We start from the raw sequence: 19,320 nt of genomic DNA on the forward strand, positions 1-19,320 counted from the left end.
AGAAAATAGGTCCACTGCAGTTCACAGCAAAAAATACATTTTAGAAATTATTTTGTGGCGATTCAGTTTCCCCTGCTGCGCAGCAGCAACAGATCCAAGGGTTCCCCCACTGGCCCAGTAACGCCTGGCTATCACACAAGGATGAACCAAGTATTCAAACTAATCAGCAGCACAGTATTTCAGTTAAACAATAGCAATTAGCATAAAAGGCTTGACTTTATAAGGTCCGTTTTATGCTTTCTGATTCCAAACAAAAACAGCAATGAACCTGAAATTTGGCCTTCTGGTCTTTTAGCCTTGTGAAGCATTTTTATTCAGTTATGTGCTAAATTATATGGCTGCTGTGCGGCACAGACCCTGTAAGAGATTTGTGCTTCAGTTTTGGTGAGTGAAATTCTACTGTTTCATCAGTCTGTTAGTTTGTAGCATCAGTGTCTGTGCAATGCACCTGTAAAGTTCAGGAATGCAGCTTGCTAATGATGCTAGCTAGTTAGCGCTAGCTTATTTTTAAAAAAAAATATGGTCACTTTGAGCTTCAAAAAACCCCTACACAAATTAGAATAATACTAATGTAACAAGGTAACATTAGAGTTGTGTCTTCTTCAAGTTTGTTTCTGGAATAACAGTTGTGGCCATGTTACTTTTTACTATTGTGGTCACTTTTTAGATTTAGCGATTTTGACAAATCAAAAAGGGATTTCCTTCAGAAAACACACAGGTATGACCCCCTTCCCGCCCAAACCACAATAATGATCCACATCATAGATGTTCCACACTTTACCTATGGGCTGCAATTCAACTGCAGAGTAGCTGAGGTGGAAGGACATAAGGAGCTTTTCCTTGTTGGCTTTAAAACTATTATTATGATTTTCAGTTTGAACTGAAAATGCCCAAAATAAATACAGCAGCTATCCAGATGACTTTAATATGTTTCCTGAGGGATGAGGCTCGGTTTCTGCTAACAAATTATACCTCAGTCTTGGCTATTGAGGGGTAATCCCTCAAATTGTATCCCTGATACTGAAGATCACAGTGTGGTTACATCTGTTTTTAAGTGTGTTTACATGAAGAAAGACAATCCCAGACTGTCACTTCAGATCACCTGTCACACGTTGCGTGGGTCATTCACTGTATTTTCTCTTCACTCCATAAATGCCAGCTAATGCAAAGCACTATATTTGGCTCTTGTGACCTTTATTACAGCTGATAGCGACAGCCATGGATGCGATGGAAGCTCCATGTCGGCACAACAAAGGCTGCTTGCTAGTGGAGCTAGATTTCAGATGTGAAAAACGTGATAGCAGGTAAGAGAAAATGACAAGCAGGTATTTTCCTTCGCTTACGTGATAATTACCTGCAGTCGACTCCCTTTAGAAAGGTTATCTGAAACACAAACATCCTGAAACAGCTCCAGGAAACTGCACCGGTGCAATGCTGGGGACCGTTTATGGGAGATCAGACATTTCAGATCTTTAAGTGTTAAAAATGATTAATATGACAGTGACACACTTGATAGATAGGCTTGGTAATTATCTACAAATTCAAGCTGGTCTTCTCGGAGTACTAAGGGTTTTAATTAAATTGGGGGTTTTTTGGAAAATAAAGCAGGTGTAAATTTTTTCTCCAGACAGAGCAGGGTCAAAATATTTCATATAAAGTCTTGATAAGAATCACTGCGAGGCATGCTGTGGCGGGCGAGGATGATCTTATATTTCCAAGGGAAAGGCCAAGCTAGAAATATGTTATGTATAAGTTTGCCTGGATAAAAGTAAACATGAAATGAATTCAAGTTTGCATCTAGAAGGTTGCAACAACAACTTAAAAAGGCCTCTTTTAAAGAATTCGGTTGATCCCTCTTTTGTTAATTTGATGCAGGCCGAAATTACATCAGATGACAGCATAATCCGACATCATTATCAGCATCAAAATGTGTTTGATGCTGTTTGGCCCGGGGCGACCGGCATGTGCAGCCTCTGTAACGGGATGATATGGATTACACTTTGCAAACCGACCTTGCCCCCCTCTCATTTTTTATGCCTGCCAGTCGAACGCAGTGATGACCGCGTGCGTTACATCGCTGCCAAATAAAACCCAAATATCCCCTATGATTAAGGTCACTCATACACTGCTCAACAGAAGCCATCCTCTTATAAGCCTCAGGGTGGAAGAAGAGGGGGGGTGACCGCTTGGACCTTAGTTAGTCTTGATGTTGTTTTATTGTTTTGTTCCTTTGATGCTGCCCAGGTTCTCTCCGCCTCACTGGGGCTGCCAGTGACAGGAAGAGGACAGTACAGTAATCAAAGTTTTCCTCTGAGTCGGTGTGACCTGTTGTTGGCTTTCATTTGTGTATCACTTAAGAGGCTTAGGCTTCTTCATGGGAAGTTTATCCCTGGATCACAGGGATCTGCAGGGCTCACCGGTCATTTGCCATCAGTATCCCAAGAGCTCAGATTGTTAGGGCTGCTTTATTCTGAAATATGATGGAAATGTGTTGGACTAATTTGGCTTTAGCAGGATTGGCTGAATATTAGTCCACTCATCCAGTGGATTATCCCGTGGCTGCGATGAACGTACTGAACGTGGATAGATCTGTCAAACGCCCAATACAGTATATCTTTTGCTTTTTCTCTGATATTTAGTTTCTTCTGCTCATAGAAGTGCACATTCTGATGTAGCCACGTGACGCCTTTCCATAAAGATGATAGCATTTCTATCCAACACACTGCCTGCAGCTGACATAGTAAAGCTGTGCAGCATGTAATGCTGGTAATGGTAAGAGCTTTGGGAGTTCTTACCCGGTGAGGTGAGCTTATCTGCACAGACAGCATGTGTATTCATTTAATCTGAGTTCAACATCAGGTGTCAAGTACGATTAGAACTGATGCACATGCATTTGGCAAAATGCTTTTAACAGTATGGATTTCATGCTCACAAGTACCTCATCAAGCACCAGTTGTGTTGTGCTTTTGCCATCAAATGATTACATTTTAATGAGATGCAGATATATTAGTTGCTAGTACCTTATGACAAAAAGCAAACAAACAAACAAAAAAACAGTTTAGGATGAATATCAGGGTTTTTTTTACTCCTGTCAGGGCGTTGCTCCCTAATTTTGTCTCCTGCTGAAACATTGCTGACCTTCCTGTTGGGCGTGCCGTGTTGGAGTGACAGCTGGTGTGATGTAATAACACCCCCTCCAGTAGACAAGTTATAAAGAGCAATATCTAGTTCCATGGATTGAGATAAGCTTAGGTAGATTAATGCTCGGGACACTGAAATGTCTGTTGTATAAAAGCTCTGTTTATAAAACAATGTGTCATTGCCCTATATGAAAAACTGATCTGGCAGATGGCCCGAGTTCCTCCATGTTAAAGGCACTGCTAGTCTATGGTTTGTGCTGCTATGGCTTAATGGGATTTAAGACTCTTCATTCAAATGAAATATATATAGAAAACTGGGATTATTTTACAGGCTGTTAATCTCTCTCTCTCTTTTTTTTTTTTTTTTCAAAACTGAGCCTGCCCCACGGTTTTAGCATTCGTGGAAAAGTGGAGCGACTGTGAGTGCTACAATCAATGAACGCTAGAGTGCAGGCGGCCTATCAGCTCAGAGAGCCACAGAGATGCCCTGTGGACCATTTCACTAACGTGAAGCGTGCTCAGTGGATTTGACTCACTTCAGCCCCGCTGCCGTGCCTGCCTTTCCAGAAGCGTTCCCATCCTGCTCCACAACGACAGACACGAGGCTTCGCCAGAGCTTCTCCATCACCGACAACTCACCGCTTCGGTGCCCTTTTCCAGCTTCGTCCCTTCAAGCTTTGGCTGCTTGCGACTCAGGAGCGAGGCTTTGGTACCGGTCTGCCTCAGCATCCCGGATCATCCAGCTACTTGCCAGACAAATAAAACTCTGGTGAAAACAATTCTTCAAGCTACAGCAGAGGCGCTTCCGGTTCCTTAACTGAGCGTGCAGTTCAAAAATCAGCGCTGCCACCTTATTCCCACTACACATCCCATCATGCCTCACTCCTTCCAGCAGAAAAAAGGTGAGTAAAAAATAGAAAAAACTGGGTGCTGCTGCTGGTTAATGAATGACGATTGTAGCTTTGCTGAAAAGGGAAGAAATTATCAGCAAACTTTTAATTAATTGAAATGTATTTGAAATTTCTGAATCTGTTGAATGCTAATTTACTTTTGTCCATCGTACAAGAGACAAAGATATTCCAACAGGTTAAGAAATAACATTACAAGCATATGAAATAGCATTTTAGCATTTTGCTAAGTTATCATTATAAACTAAATTCCTTTGTTGGATCTTCTAATTGTATTTAATTTGGCTTCTGAGGTAGGACGAGCTAACCTGATTGAAACTATTTCCCTTTTATTCATCATTCATAAGTCAAAGTAAGAACATCATACCTCAGCAGGATGGCAGACAGCCAAACACTTTGACAGGAAGGCCAGAAACTGTTTGCTAACACCTGTATTGATAAATTTCCATATATCTTTCATGTCAGTCAGTTAATCTCTGAGATCAAATCAATATACTGCTGAATTGTCTGCGCAGCCACAATATGAACAACCATGCAAAGTAACAAAAAAGGACATACAGTGAGTGCAGGTCATGATAAAACAACTGACATCTGATAAGCAAATGGAAGTACAGACTCCAATAAATAATGCCCTCACAGCTTTTATCTGCAATATGTAAAAACATGTAAAATAGACATTTAGCGCAAGCAAAGATGCGATATGAACAATTTCAGGGACCTTTTTGATTCACTTTTGATTTTCATGCCAAGTGTAGACTCCAAAAATCTTCTCGTGAGTGCACAAAGGACACAGAACAAAACAAAGGTGAGTGGTTTAGATAAATCTATGTTCTGCAAAAGCTAAACTCTTGGGTGTAATGTTTTGTTTTACAGTTAAAAGAACGTTAGTGCTCGGTGCAATCCACACTTTGGTTGGAAAATTTAATTTTCTGTTATGTGGTGATGTGTACTAAGAACTGTTTGTGGTCCCGTGCATGCAGAGCACAGCATCTCTGAGAGTGCAGCAGATATCAAAGGTAACTGTGTGATGTAGAGCAGATAACAATTATAAGAATGTGTCGAGCGCAGGATCTGTCACAATATGAACTTCCACCTGGCATTTCCTGGGCTGTGGAGATGCTTTTAATGAAGGCACAAAGGGATGCAGTATATGTTAGTGTTACTAACTTTGAATCAAAAATGCATTCACTGCCAAAAAAAGAGAGCCTTTATTTTGAACTCGATCAAATGGTTAATGAGGTGTGACGCTTATAGGAGCAGATTTTTTTTTCCCAGCAAAAATAATCTGTGGGAGTTTTTCTTTTTTTTTTTCTTTTTTAATCATTCAGAACAAAGAGCTGTCTAGTTTTATATATTAACTGGGTGTGGGTGCTGATGAGGCAGTCAGTGTTGTGAGAAAATGAAACACATTTTGAGAAAACTTGCACATACGTTTTTAAGCTTTGCCTGGAAAAAAAGAGAGTCATGGCACTTTCTTTATCTGCATATTAACATTTGAAATGTAAATGTGCATTAATAAATTATGCATGATATTTTCCTTGATATTTTATTTACATTAAATGCTGGAATTATCTTCCACTTGAATCCACGTCAGCACCCAGAGTTTTCTGATTTCTGGGGCTTGGTGGGATTGCTTTCATCCCACGTTTCCACATTGGATTTAAATCCATTTACTGCTTCGACTGGAGGATAGCACATAAAAGCTGATATAAAAATATAACTGTATACAAATACAGGCTGGCAACAATGAATGCAGATGTGGACTCTCGACCAAAACATGAGGGCTAATGTCAAAGCTCCTGTGTTTATAATGAAAGGCGTTTTATATTTGGAACCGCAGTGACTTCCCATATCTGGATTTGAGGTAGTTAAAAATGTATATTAGTCTAACAAGAATTTTACCCAGGACTGCATTCATATTTTAGGAGTTTTCTAGCACAGAAGCAGCAGAGACAAGGAGCTGAAGTGCTGGATGTGTTGAGTGCACTGTTGCTGCTTTGTACGTAGCTCTTGTTGAACTGTGGCCTAGAGCTAGGTGTGTGTAATTCCTGTTTAGCCAGCCCTGTAGACCAGTATCAGCAGTTGGCACTGGATACAGGCGGCTACTTTGACCTGGCAGTGGAAGCAGTGCAACATGTGAGAATTTGATATGGTGGAAATCAAAATTGGGCCGCAGCATGATGGAGTGTGAGGGCAAGAGAGAGGAAAAACCAGCAAAGGCAGAGCTGCAACAGTTAAATGGGGGAGGAGTGGGGGGCGACGTGAGAGCTCAGTCCCCGCTAACAAAACACACTGCTGCGACTGCATCTGTGTGGAGTGAATTTCTACAAACTCATGTTTGCAGCAGTGCTCCCACTGAGTGTTCCCCTTCAGTTTTACTTTTACTTGACAAACGCTTTAGCGTCGCTGTGCAGTGGGAGTGAACATTCAGAACATTCACAAGAATTCAAACTGGTTTAGCAGCTTTGAGCCCGGACCGTTTACATCCCCGCAAACCTGTTGACAGGGGAAGATTCCATCAGCACAGTGGAAATACACTCCAAATATTACCTCTGTTGCCTAAACAGTGAGAACAGCAAGGTTGGAATTAATCGTTCTGAACCTGTGCGCTCGGCATTTTCACAAAGGTCTGTTTACAGTGCATCGCTTTTAACACGAGACACTAAAATCACTGGTTGCCATTAGCTGAGACAGCGTGTTTGTGTTTTCTCACTGTGTCACCAAAGAGCTGAACAATGTCTCAATTATGTCCAATCACAGTGTGAAATTAATATGCTGAACTGCAGAAGCAGGTGTTTTCCAGAGACGCAGCACAGCAGTGCTTCCCTACCCACCGCATCCCAATCAGATAAACTTAAGTTACTTTTCATCCATGCAACATTAAATTTTAATGTGGAATTAACTAAATTGATGTAAAACAGTGGAATTCTGTGCATTTTGATGCCTTTGAGGGGAAAACATTAACCTATGTGCATGTGCAGATTTTTATGTTACAATTCAGCATTTCTTCTCTGGTGAGACTCGTATGAGCTCGACTAACTGTAAAACTTATATTCTATACAGCAGATTACCAAAAAGGTGTTCAAATAAAAACAGTTTATTAAGATCAGAACAGGAACAAAAGAAAAACAACCAAATAACTAACACTATTACATTGTAACGCTTCTGTTATATACAGCAAATTACCATACCTTAAATAAGCATTAAAATAATTGTATAATGACAACCAAACAACTGATGTTATTATACTGTACATAATAAATAACCATGACTTTACAGTAAGAAATTACAGCAATTTTATTGGAACATTGAAATGAGTTTAACAGCAACTCAACAACTAGCAGCACTTTAAAGCTCGCATTTTTACACAGCAAATTACTGTCGTTGTTTTATTGAAAGAAAACGTTTTTTGAGATAATAATAGAAATATAGAAATGGCAGATTATGATACCACAGGATTCATATTCTAGGGAGCAAATAGCTGTAATTTTCTTACAGTAAGACTCAATTGAAAATATAACAGGCCCATTAAAATAATAGTATAATGTGATCAAAACCTGACAATATTGCATGGCACAGCAAATAGTTTTTTCTCTAGTAAGAAGCTGCTTATTGAGGTTATAGTGGGAACATTAAAATAACAGAAAGCCTAAAATGGAGTAGATAACATCTTAGAAGCAGCCAAATGTTGTGTCAGTATTTAACAGGAAGATCTTCTGTTCATTTTGTCAGTGTTTAGGTCAGTTTGCATTCAAAAAGCTGATCTTTTTTATCTATCTGTTTGGGATTACAGTGGTTATAAATCCAGTGCACATGCCAGAACACACAGACAAAACAAAAATGCTGCGATACGAGAAAGGAGCCTTGAAAAATTTCCAGTGCACTTCCAGCATACCAAGATCTACAGCTTGATGCTAACTAATAGGTGTTGTGACAGTAGAGCAGGAAAGGGGGGTCGATTCAGAGAGATGGTTCTTATTGGATCATTACGGAGGGTGGTGCAAAGAAATAAGACCCACTTGTTTACCATTTGAATCCTTGTGCTAAAGCTGCCTGTCAGAATGCGGATACCTCTATTAAAATACAAAACTGAATCCACATGGAGATGCATAACAAGGCTTTGAAATGTAATGTCTGCAAAAGTTGTTTCCAAATTTAACAACTCCTCATGTGCACATGGAACTCGAACGCTTTGCAGCCCTGGGCGTGTGAAAAAAAATGCAAGCCCTCAGATTGTGAAGATAAGTGAAGATGGTAGAGATTGCCGCATGCTTCCACTATTTATTCTCATGTTCCGTGGAAGAAACTGACCCATCAACCAGCAGATGGCACACTGGCAGGAGACTGTTTTCGGTATGTGTGGAAAATTCCAACAAGTTCGACTCTGCAGACTGCATTCCTGGCTCCTCTCAGCTGGCCTTGAGAAAGTCCTGAATCTACATGCTTTGATATGACTAAATTGGAATTCTGGCCTACCATCACGCCTCTGCTCTGACTATAACCTTAGCATGTAGCTTGCTTAGTGAACTCAAGGTTATCCACATAGGCGCACTGAAGAAACTTTCTCCAAAACTTACTTTTCTTGCAAGTGGAATGATATTTTTGTTTTGGAAATAACACGACAAAAAAAATCTTTCTCAAAGCTTTTCAGGACCTCTGTTGAACAGTGTAAAAAGTACACTGATGACTATTTAGGAAGCACCCTTTGAATAAAATGCATTTGCAAAAATGGTCATGATCGCTTTTTGTCATGAACATATAATAATTGTTCTCCTTTTAGATAAATGTGAACGTCTGCAAGCTCTTTATCTCTGTGATTCTGAGCTGCTGGTAATCTTCCTGTGTGTGTGTGTGCGCGCGCACGTGCGTTTAACCTAGTCAAGGGGCACCAAAAAGCAACGTTCAAACTCAAGCGTGTGAGTGCAGACACACGCGGCAGTATTGTTGCAAACAGACATGATTTCACGCCACAATATGACTCGTCTGTTAATTAAAAAAGCAAAAGGCAAGATTCTGAGCAACGTGAGCTCATCGTTACCTGCACAGGAAGTCTTTTGAAGTGAATTTATTTATTACACCTCATGTTGCTGTAAATCATGCATGCAGTACGGTGTGTTTACGATCACCTCATCAGACGGAGGATCAAGGAAAACGTACAAATGCATACAATAAGATGTGGAAAACAAACCCTTTTTACTGCCACGCTGCAGTCGTGCCACAATTCAGACCTGCAGTAGTGATTGTGTTTTACAAAGAGAAACTTAGTTGTGGACAAATGCAGAAAGAAAAAAAAATGCTTCTGGGATGCATGGAGTTAAAAAAGTGAAACTCAACAATATAAAAAGAAATTCTTTTAAAGAAAGGAACTAAAAAGACCTCTGTAGCTAACAGCATTATCTGTTTGGTGTTACAGTGCGGTTGCATCATGCCTCTCAGAACAAAACTCCACACTCACATCTTTGCTGACAATGAACACTGAAGTTGGCAGAAATTTGCTGTGAAACGAGACAAAAGTGTGCAGTTTATGAAAAAAAAAGTGAGGCAACCTCCGGGCCTCAGGCTTTTGTCAGTGGGCATTTCTATTCAATGACCTATCATGCTCCAAGTATAGGCAATGATACGGCTTAGAGACGTTTCACATTGTGTCAGAAGTGTACAAGATTTTTTTTTAAATGTGCAGCTGTTACCGGTCGGTCAGACTTGAATCACTGTCACAGCCTGTTTATATTGTCTCTGAACGGCGTGGTGCTCAGACAAAGGAGCCGAGACCCAGACGTCACGAACGCTTGTTTAATTGTACAGCCTGAAAGAAGATCAAGGATTAACCGATAAACTGTTCATAACGCAATAATACACTCTCTATCAGTTCAGACGGGGGCATATTGATCAGCCACTCAGCACTGTCTCTCTGTCCTCTGTAAGTGGGTCATTTATTTTTGCTAGGAACTGGTTGAGTAAAAGTTTGCCAAGGATTTGCAGTAATTATCTCTTCCTTCTATAGCCGGGCACAGCATGGGGCCTTGGTAAATTACACATCTCTCTCCGAACTCCTGGATGGTTTATGGCCGTGCATTATGCATAACTGTGCTGGAGCGCCTTAAACATCCCCCAAGTGGATTGAAATAAAGTTGACGCTGCTCTTTGTTTGGAGCTCAACATAGTCTTTATTTGGCAATGCTGAATCGGAGATTGCTGTAAAAGCGCGCGTCTTAATTATTTTGGAGACTTTTCCCCCCCTTTCCCCAATGGTTTGTGAACACCTGGAGTGTTTTTAGTGGGATGCCGGATCCAGATGGGTGGATGCTCGGGCAATCCACGGGGAAATGATGGTTACAGAGTGTGTCGCCATGCAAAGGGTTAATAAAAAAACAAAGAAAGAAGGAAAAGAAAAGGAAACGCAGTTTGTTGTTCGCTGAATTCAGAGGTAAAGGGCTGTGAAAAAGCAATCTGTGGTGTCAGATATTTTAAAACTATTTTCTCTCAGAAAAATTTGACCTGTGGACAGTTAGAAAAAACATGTAAAATAACTCTGAATTTTATACAAATGCATTAAATTACAAAAATGTAAAAGATAGACTACAAGGCTTTATAAATTAAATACAAATCCACATAACTCAGCTGTATGTTCCACTAAAATGGATCTTCAGTCACTCTTTGCCCTTTAATATTTACAGTAAATGCAGATCAGATGCATTATTTGAATATTTAATCAGTGCTACCCACTATATATCTCATAAAACACAAGAGAAACCACAAATGTGAATTACTTGGAGACTTGTGTCTCTTCTTTCGAGGAGACATAAGTCTGTTATTCATTCGACCTAATATTTCCAATAATTACTGTTATTTTGTGTTATATTCTCCAGCTCAGCAAATGCTCCTTCTGTGCCAAGGAGTGAACGGGATGAGAAAAGACGGGGAATCCGTGGTTTGGAATCACCACAAGCAAAGTTTCCAGGGTGAGTCACTGACAGTAAATGCAAGCCCACAAACTCATGAAATGAATAGTACTTTTCAGTTATTGGCATCCCCTAAACGAGACACAGAAGCCAACTATTAGCGAGTAATAAGCGCATAAATTCACACCACTTCTACCCTCGATGTAGGGATGTAACAAATCTACACACTTGGTTCTAGTTTCACGCAGACGCCCAAGTGCTGCTGCTGGTTTCAGAGAGGAAAGCACCAAGTAAAACACACTTCCAGTAGGCTGAGGAGTTTATTCTTGCCCAACTCTGTGAAATGATGCAACAGGGAGTACACATGCCTTAAATTAAAAAAAAAAAAAAAAAAAGTAGAGTGGGGGGAAGAAAATCACAGCAATGCATTTAATTAATTTTCCAGGAATCTTTCACTTTGCATTTAAAGTGTGCACATCACCTGACAGGCATCCTCCCCTTCCCAATTAATCCCAGTAATCCAATCAGAAAAACAGGACAAGTACATGCAGCATGAAACAGAATACAAGTTCCCCGTCTATAACATTATAATAGCGCCAAAAACACACTACCTATGAGCCTGACATCTCACCTCCTCGCATAATTTAAAAAACGTTATTAAAAATATAAATGCATTCACTCCTGTGCAGTCTTCTTCCTCAGCTCACCTCATGCTTTCTGCAAGTTTCCTACACAATCTCAAAGTTCATTTACCGAAGCTCTCAATTACTAGCAGCTGTTTTAGCGACAATCCGCTCAGATTCACCTGCTTTTAAAGCAAAAACCAAAAGGCAGAGGCAGTGCAAGAAACCGCTATGCGCGCATGAGAATATCACAAGAAAAACTCTCAACCTACCTAGTGAAAAATCTGATTAACTGACAGGAAAAAAAACACCCCAAAAACAAAACAAGTGGCATCCACACTGCTCAACAGGCTGCCTACAGTACTTGTGAATAATAAATCTATCGAAGCTTTCCTTTTGCAACAAACCCCGGTGGTGACTCGATGTATTCTCCGTCTATGTGGTCACAGCAAACCTGCAGGAAACCACAAAGAAAAAAGAACCGTGGACATAGAGAGGAGCGAGCCTGTCCGCATGGGCCTAATTAAGAGGGCTGTCTGTGTGCTGTACATGTACGGTCTGTGTGTTAAATGCGACGACGGGCAGCCAAACGATGCGCTGCTTAAGTCATGGAATATAAATTAGTTCTGAGAATTTCGGGGGCCGGGTTTAAGGAACTGGTGACGTCGCCTGCTCGACGTCCTGTGACTGCGGATCGAACCAAAAGGCGGGGGATGTGGCTGCTAAATGTTCAAATTTTTAAAATATTATACACATTTTTGTGCTTATTTAAACGCTGCTTTTAAGTTTTCTCGCCGTTAGAGCCGCCTTGCGTGAAAATCGGAAGGGATATCTGCTCTGGAAACGGGTTGTTTTAACTCGCAGTTCGGGAGGTCCCTCTCCCCTGCCCCGGGAGAGTGGTACGGTCCGGGGCTCAAATTCCGAGAATTGTGCTCGTCTGATTCTTAGAACTGGGGTTCTTAGAAGTGGTGATGCAAGAAGTTTCTAGGAAAGCGCTACCAGGTGATTTTTTAAATTCCATATTATTTTTTTCTGCTTTAATTTGGCGCGAAGTTGTTATGTGTTATTTGTTGCTGCTGTTTTCGACATGTATGCCGGTGCTTTGTGTGCTTGTTGGGCTGTTTGACGGGCTGTGACAGCGCGAGCGGCTGCTGCTCTCAGCCCGGTCGCGCGCTCGCAGTGAGGCGGCGGGGCTGAGAGCGGCGGCCGCCGCTGAGCTCCGGCTCGCGACGCTCGCGCTGACAGCCCGTCCTATCAGGAGGCTGTAGCTACGGCGGGGCTGGATGAGCGTGTGCCGCCCGGAGATCGCGTGAAATCAGGTGTCCGGGCGGTTGCGATCGCTCTTGCCCGGTGATTCACTTTGAGTGGGCTCGCTGCGCTTTCACACGAACTTTGCTGGCAGCGTGGCAGCCGCAGGTTCTCAGCGTTTTTCTTTTTTCCTCCGTAATTTGCTCTAATGGAGCGCAAAGAGCTGCGCACAGCGAGCCCCGCTGTTACCGTAACACTGGAGCGGAAATATTAGAGTTGGAAGGTGTGTGTGTGTGTGAGTGTGAGAGAGAGAGCGATTGAGTGTGTGTGTGTGGTTTTTTTCCGCGGCAGAGGCTACAAGTTGTCTCTCATGTTTCCACTGTGACAGCTCGCTGCATGATAACCAAACTACGCCGAGTTGAGAGCTTTTCACCCAGACGTGCGCAGTTTCGGTTGTGCAGTAATTTACGCGCAGTCTGAGACGAGAGACCCGAGAAATGAAAATAAAACTATAGATATTTTTAGATTTAAAAATAAATACAAACGCGTCCTATCACTGAAATGAAGTTTAAAAGCTGTGATACTCCTCGGAGGTTTTCTGTTTCACAGGAGGAGGGGGGGAAGTACTGAAGAAAGTACTTCATGATTGGCCATCAGTCACTTTAAGGTGCATTCTGTTCTGGTTCTATTTTCGGACGTGTCTAGTTACACTGAAGTAAATATCCGGTTATGAGTCCCCTGCCGTCTCGTGAAGCCGATTCTTCCTTCAGTTAATTAAATGTTAGTTTTTTGCTCTCGTGCAGTAATTGACCCAGAAATGCGCTTAAAGACATGCGCTGCGCAGCGCTGCGGGGCTTCACCGGTTTTACCACAGCAAACAAGTCAAACTCTCACTTGTGTTACCCTCCCAGCTGCACCGGTGTGAGTTTAAAAAAAGTGCCATGGTGAGGCCATCTTGCGGATGAATTTAAAATTTGGAGGTTATTTGTGTGCCAACAAAAAGTTTAGAGTAATAACTTAGTCAATTCGCTTTTATTTGTACAGCTGCGAATGCGCTGAAGGAGAGCCCCAACTCTGAGACCACAACGCCCATCTTACAGCTCATTAATGCGTAATGCGCAGGTGTTTGCCTTAAAAATGTACAAGTTTTAATGACCAACATGAACTTTTCTCTTTCTGTGGAGTGTATTTAAACCGTGCACATTTATATCGTCTGGAGGTCTGGATGGTCTTAAAATGCTCACGTGTGCAAAGGAGTTTGTTGCATTGAGCTGTTAACCAGAGGTTCAGAGAGAGAAAGTGAGGGGGAGAGAAATGACTCCAAAGAAGAAATTTAAATGTCTAGACAGTGTTTACTTAATAAATGGCGCCGCCTTCTGGTGATGTGCGTGCTGCCTTCGGAGGATCGTCAGTAACTTGAGCCCAAGTTCATCTACTTGAAGCACACATACTCTTTGTGGCATGGCAGCCAAATACACGAATATTTTATTTAAACTTGCTTTCTTTTTTAAAAATTAGAATAATCTTTATGCTTTTGCCCTTTTTTTTGCAGAACTTGACAAAATGGCTTGCGCAGCAGACAGCTGCATACAGTTCACGCGCCATGCAAGTGATGTTCTGCTCAACCTGAACCGGCTGCGCAGTAGAGATATCCTCACAGATGTCACTATCCTGGTCAACAGGCAGCAGTTTCGTGCACACAAGACCGTTCTCATGGCTTGCAGGTGTGTGAAACTAAAATCGGCGTTTGTGCCGTTCTATTTCTTTTGAACAAGCGACTGATCTTTGCATGTCTGCTCCTTTCGTTTGCTGCAGTGGGCTGTTTTACACTATCTTCACTGACTCCCACAAGTGCAACCTTAGTGCTATCAGTCTGGACCCAAAGGTGGACCCAGAGGGCTTTGCCATCCTGCTAGAGTTTATGTACACCTCCCGTCTCACACTAAAGGAGAGTCTGATCATGGCTATCATGAATACAGCTATCTACTTGCAGATGGACCACGTTGTAGACACCTGCCACAGATTCATCAAATCCAGGTGGGTGGAAGCCAGTTTTGTTTTGTTTGTGTTTTTTAAATTGCTGATAAGAATAAATCCATGGTTATGAATACCTCCATGTTTACGGCATCCTCGTTCTCTTCACAGTGATCCGACTGTCAAGCTGCCTAGAGACGAGTTTCTGGTCAGTCCCTTGGTTTTACCTCAGGATGTCCATGCTTACAGAGCCCATGATGTTGTTGACAGTTTGCACAGCCGTGTAGCTCCGTTCAGGGACGGGAGACACTACGGTTCAAACATGTTCAGCGGGGTCAGCACCCCCAGCAACTACCATCTCTACGGGCAGTTTCCCATGCCAGGATTCCCCTTCCCCCTCTGCAAGCTGGCCGATACCAAAAATGCTTTTGCTGACCTCTCAAAGAGCAGCATCCACCACAAGCACTGTCCTCCGCATGACAGCGGCATCAGGGCAGACTACAGCAGAGCCATTGGCACAAACTCCTCCGGCATCATTCACTCCACCACCTATGCTTCCAGGGAGGTAGTGAGAGACGATGAGATGAGGAAAGAGAGCCACGAGGGGGTCAGCCAGTCTGTCGGTTTCAGCACAAGGAAGCGTGCATTTCCCATGTTGTCCCTTGAGCACCAGAAAGACTTGGGCAAAGAGCACGCTCCTCAGGCCGAGGAAGATCTCATCCATCAGCACTATCCCCTGGGAATCTCCGCTGGACGCAAGAGCCTCATGAGCAGCCCGCAGAGCCCCCTCAAATCAGACTGCCAGCCCAACTCCCCGACAGAGTCCAGCAGCAGCAAGAACGCCAGCCTCTCCCAAGCTGCTGGAGCGCAAACGCCACAAGGCACGCAGGACCCCAAAGCTCGCAACTGGAAGAAGTACAAGTTCATTGTGCTGAATCAGAGCGCCAAGGAGGACAAGGTGGGGTTAAGGGATCCTGGGCTTCACTCACCTCAACGCCTTGCCCTGCAACCCTACCTCCACCCCAACGACTCGGAGAACCTTGACCCACAAACGACGAGCAAGAGCAACAGCGAGGATCTACCAGTACCCCAGGCTAGTCGTCTCAACAACATCATTAACAGGTGGGTTTTTGTTTTACACGTACACATCTGCATGCTTTAAACAAAACAAGGAAATGTATAGTTGAGGTGATGACACACTGGGCAGATTTTAAGATTCTTTATGAGCACATAAAATTTCTTTTTCTTATAAGAAAAAACAGGCATGAAGTGAAATTCAGTGTTTGTAAATATCAGGCAGGATAGTTGTAGGATTTTTATTTTTGTAATAAAATTTATGTTGGAAGAATCTGATTTGAAATGTCTGACTGGATTAGTTTTCGATTTTGTGTCTGCAGTGCGCTTGAGGGGTCTCTGAGGAATGGCGATGGCCACCCTCCACACTACCTGAACCGCCTCACATGCTCGTCCTGTGGCTCCCAGTCCCCGCAGCACTCGGAAGTCTGTCCCAACCACTCCAGGTCCCGTCTATCAGAGGAAATGTCAGAGCTTCATTCAGAATATTCAGACTCCAGCTGTGGTGAGTTTGAGATTTCTTTTCACCTCCAAAATGAATCTGAGCGCTTTCGGAGCACAAGTCAACATCAGATTTTTCTCTTAAACAGAAAACGGCACGTTCTTCTGTAACGAATGCGACTCCAAATTTGCTGAAGACGAAGCTTTGAAACAACACATGCTTCAAGTACACAGCGACAAGCCATACAAGTGCGACCGCTGCCAGGCTGCTTTCCGCTACAAGGGCAACCTGGCCAGCCACAAGACTGTCCACACAGGTAAAAGCAATTCACGAGTCTCATTTATCTAACTCATCGGCTTTAGGGGCTGCTGAAATCTAAAGTGCTGCTTCTTGTTTTCAGGAGAGAAGCCGTATCGCTGTAATATCTGTGGTGCTCAGTTCAACAGACCAGCTAACCTCAAAACTCACACTCGCATCCACTCAGGAGAGAAGCCATACAAATGTGAGACGTGTGGAGCTCGTTTTGTACAGGTAATTATGCCCTTACATTATTTATTTATTTATTTTTTTAAACTCAAGAGTGTCTTACAAAATTTTTTCCCTCTCTATTGTATTATCAGCTAACCGTGCTAATGAGCTGTAATTATGGGCAGCTGTAATCATATTTAGCTCGACAGGAGTGCCCATAGACGTGCTGATATAAAACATGCGATGTCTGAAAAGTTTAATTTAAGTTTCACTCCCACTTTTTTTTTTTCTTTTTTTTTTTCTTCAAGGTTGCTCATCTGCGCGCTCATGTGCTGATCCACACGGGCGAGAAGCCATACCCATGCGAGATCTGTGGAACCCGCTTCCGTCACCTGCAGACGCTGAAGAGCCACCTCCGCATACACACAGGCGAAAAGCCCTACCATGTAAGAATGATACTTCAAAGTTAGGAACCTCCTGAGTCGAGTCCAACCAAAGCGAGTGAAAATAACGCCGCTGCACTTTCTTTTTCAGTGTGAAAAATGCAACTTGCACTTCCGCCACAAGAGCCAGCTACGGCTGCATCTTCGACAGAAGCACGGCGCCATCACTAACACAAAGATCCAGTACCGTATGTCCACAGTAGACATGCCCACTGACTTGACGAAAGCATGCTGAGCCAGATGAAGGAAGCAGCTTAAAGGAGGCAATCTTGACCTTGGCATTTATGAACCCCAACTTGTACAATCATCCAAAATTGTAGTGCCACACTGTGTTTATTAGACATGTAAATTGGCTGCGTATGCCATTCTAAACGGGTTTCCACTACATGTGAACGTAGAGCCACATGGCGTCTTAGTCACTTTATTGTTTCTATATAGATATAAATATATATATGTATGTGGGGAGTGTTTTTAAGCTTCGAAGGTACGTATATAAAAAGCTTTATTTTGTTGAGAAGGATGGAATGTAAACAATCAGTTTTTTTGAAAAAAACAGTATTTTATATCAGAGAACTTACTTTTCTGAAAGTATTGAAAATTTTGACGGGTGGTACATATATTTTAAGATAATGGGATTTGCGGCTGTATAGAGTTGTCTATACATGATTTTTATGTAGATGTACGTACATGTTGTCAAGTTGCCATATTCACGTGAGCGGGGAATTAAAAAATAAATAATTGGATTTGGTGTAAAACATATCAGATGTCTGCTGCTGTCTGAGGATGTGCATGAGGTACTCTCTAACCGGTGTCGGGTTCTGGCGTGCACGAAGTGGGCAACTGCATAAATATTGTGACATATTGTGTAATTATATCCGTAGGATTGCTCTCTGCGGGCAGAGCCAATCTAAGTGTTGAAATGCATTTCAAGGTACTGCTTTGTATCGACCAAGAAAAACATTTTGCTTCAAATGTATTCGTATAGGTGTGACTTCTGTTGGTTGATTTGTTTTTCATAAGTGAAGGTTTACAGTTTTGCTCATTGTTCTAGATCCTACGGTAAAAGTCGTGTAAATGTCGAGGTTTTTTGTTTTTGTAGATACACTGTGTATTCAATGTGCCTTTCTCTATGGTGACTGAATTCTTCTCCATTCAGCCCAGCTCTGTTAAGGTACAACTCAAGGACGCCACTTGTCCTAGATCCCTGTTTGTGTGTGAGCGTGTGAGTGTATATTTTTAAATGCTCGTCACCAACCTTTGAACGTGCAGACTCATCATTGTAAATCTTCAGGACTTGTTTTCGGATTGGATTTTTTTTTTTTTTTTTTTTTAACTGCATTAAAATTATTGTACAACGTTATAGATGTATGAATGTAAAATAAAGGTATTGGATTTCTATGTATTAACTCAAGAGTGAGCGCTTTATTTTCTTTCACTTTGTGTTCATGAGGAATGTCCCTCGATCTACGGGCACAGATTTGACTGGTGTTCCTGAAACACTGGGCTGAAATTGGATGGCGAGGGTGGCAGTAAACTTAATCGAAAGTATTCACCGTGGCTTTTTCACTCAGTTTTCATGTAACATTTCAAACGATTGTACCTTCCACTCTGGTTACAGCCACAGACTCGAACAAAGAGATTGAAGAGATGATTTCAACCTTGTTTTTGGCTTTTGAACTCTTCTAAATATCCATGTATTATTAGGGTTGGCTCAGCCAGATCTTTCCATCTAAAACCAAGGAAAAAATAAAAGCTGTCAATAACTGAAACACTCATTTACCCCTGACACTTTCACTGTTTAACCCTGAAAGTGAACGAGTCGCTGGATGTTTCTGTGCTATAGTCATTTTTTTTAAAGTTAATTTCTGCCATGAATTCATTAGTACTGTATACCTCTCGTGCAAGCTTTTACTGGAATTAGGCCATTGGTGTTGGTGGTGCAAGGATCAGAGGAAGCTGTATGGGAATATGCTTTAATTTTATTGTAATTTCCCAGTTGTAATCACTAGTTTGATACTCCTATGAAAAACAGCAGACGGACAGAAACAGACGTACTGCTGCAGGAAGCTTGATGCCCAAAATGCTGAAGAAAACAGCAACA

General features: G+C 42.1%; 1 protein-coding gene across 4 annotated transcripts; it reads left to right on the plus strand.

The window, feature by feature from the left end:
- The first annotated feature begins 1,228 nt into the window (after window positions 1–1,228).
- bcl6aa (BCL6A transcription repressor a) lies at window positions 1,229–18,630 on the plus strand. 4 transcript variants are annotated; one of them, XM_026158664.1, is made up of 11 exons: window positions 1,229–1,304; window positions 3,518–4,042; window positions 10,915–11,007; window positions 14,371–14,542; window positions 14,634–14,855; window positions 14,964–15,914; window positions 16,190–16,371; window positions 16,457–16,624; window positions 16,709–16,839; window positions 17,085–17,222; window positions 17,311–18,630. In XM_026158664.1, exons 2-11 carry the CDS (start codon window positions 4,015–4,017, stop codon window positions 17,452–17,454), a joined length of 2,229 nt encoding a protein of 742 aa, XP_026014449.1. In that variant the 5' UTR covers window positions 1,229–1,304; window positions 3,518–4,014; the 3' UTR covers window positions 17,455–18,630. The 4 variants fall into 4 exon arrangements, with proteins under 4 accessions (XP_026014449.1, XP_026014452.1, XP_026014450.1 ...); XM_026158667.1 differs by lacking the exon at window positions 10,915–11,007 and having other exon boundaries at window positions 1,230–1,304; window positions 17,311–18,629; XM_026158665.1 differs by lacking the exon at window positions 1,229–1,304 and having other exon boundaries at window positions 3,514–4,042.
- Window positions 18,631–19,320: the final 690 nt, after the last annotated feature.

Source organism: Astatotilapia calliptera, chromosome 23 (assembly GCF_900246225.1).
Source record: "Astatotilapia calliptera chromosome 23, fAstCal1.2, whole genome shotgun sequence".
NCBI classification, from domain to species: domain Eukaryota; kingdom Metazoa; phylum Chordata; class Actinopteri; order Cichliformes; family Cichlidae; genus Astatotilapia; species Astatotilapia calliptera.